This window comes from Schistocerca nitens, chromosome 8, assembly GCF_023898315.1.
Source record: "Schistocerca nitens isolate TAMUIC-IGC-003100 chromosome 8, iqSchNite1.1, whole genome shotgun sequence".
Lineage (NCBI taxonomy): Eukaryota > Metazoa > Arthropoda > Insecta > Orthoptera > Acrididae > Schistocerca > Schistocerca nitens.
The window spans coordinates 442,374,181-442,375,173 of record NC_064621.1 but is presented as its reverse complement, the minus strand read 5'-3'; the positions used below and the strand labels follow the sequence as shown (position 1 = coordinate 442,375,173).

The 993-nt window shown below is 49.5% G+C and overlaps 1 protein-coding gene across 1 annotated transcript; it reads right to left on the bottom strand.

Moving 5' to 3' along the window:
* Positions 1-294: 294 nt before the first annotated feature.
* LOC126199602 (uncharacterized) lies at positions 295-762 on the bottom strand. Its single transcript, XM_049936529.1, has one exon. The coding sequence runs from the start codon at positions 760-762 to the stop codon at positions 295-297; it is 468 nt and encodes a 155-aa protein (XP_049792486.1).
* Between the last annotated feature and the right edge of the window lie 231 nt (positions 763-993).

Here is a 993-nt window from a genome sequence, read left to right as displayed (position 1 = left end):
TGGCGCCTGTGCCCCTCCTGTAGATGTGTTGCCATGCCAGCCACTTAGTCAGGACCTCTCCCCAGTGACCCTCTTGGGGAAGCTCGAAGACCCAGTCATAGAAGTCATGTGGGATGACCATGTGTGTCCAGTCATTGTCGCCCTGGATGAGGTTTATGTCTTGCATTGTTGAACGTTTCTGTCGATGCTCCCAAAACCTGGAGGTCAGGATGTCGCAGCATCTTGCAGTTGGAGGGGCAACCCTGGTGGTGTATTGTAGGACATGATGGAGGATGGGGTCCAGGCTATGTGATGTCAGATGTATTCCATATTCAGGGAAGGCAAGGCGACTGCCTCTGTATCCATATGGAAGCAGACCTCCAGGTCCTCATCAAGGGGCAGGTCTTGTCCTATGGGTAACCTGGAAAGAAGGTTGGCATTAGCACAATGTGCTGCGGAGGGGAACTGGATCTCATAGGAGTATGTGTTGCTGGAGAGGAAGAGAGCACTGCATTGCAAGCAGCACACCTTCTTGGCGGGGACTGGAGCAGTCGACTTGAGCAGTGGAAGCAGCAGCTTGTGGTTGGTGAGAAGTGTGAGCAGATGGCTGTAGAAGTAGTCATGAAACTTTTTAATTCCGAAGATGGTATACAGTGCCTCCTTCTCCATCTGACTGTAGCTGTGCTGCATGGCATTCAAGGTCTTAGAAACAAAAGTGAGCAGTCGTTCCAGATCATCCCTACCACCATAATCTGATGCATCAAACGTCAAGTCTACAGGCATCGAAGGCTCATAGGCAATCAGTCAGATGGTCTATAAGAGTGTGTGCCATAGAGCTCAAAACCCTGTGTCTCACTGTGTCGACCAGGTCCATGGGACTTTCTTGCAAAGCAGATGGTGGAAAGGTTCAGGCAGCACCATGGTGTGTGGGATGAATTGGTGGTAAGAATTAAGTTGTCCAAGTACTGATTTCGATTGTGATCCGTCTTTACATAACAGTAACTTTTGAATAGT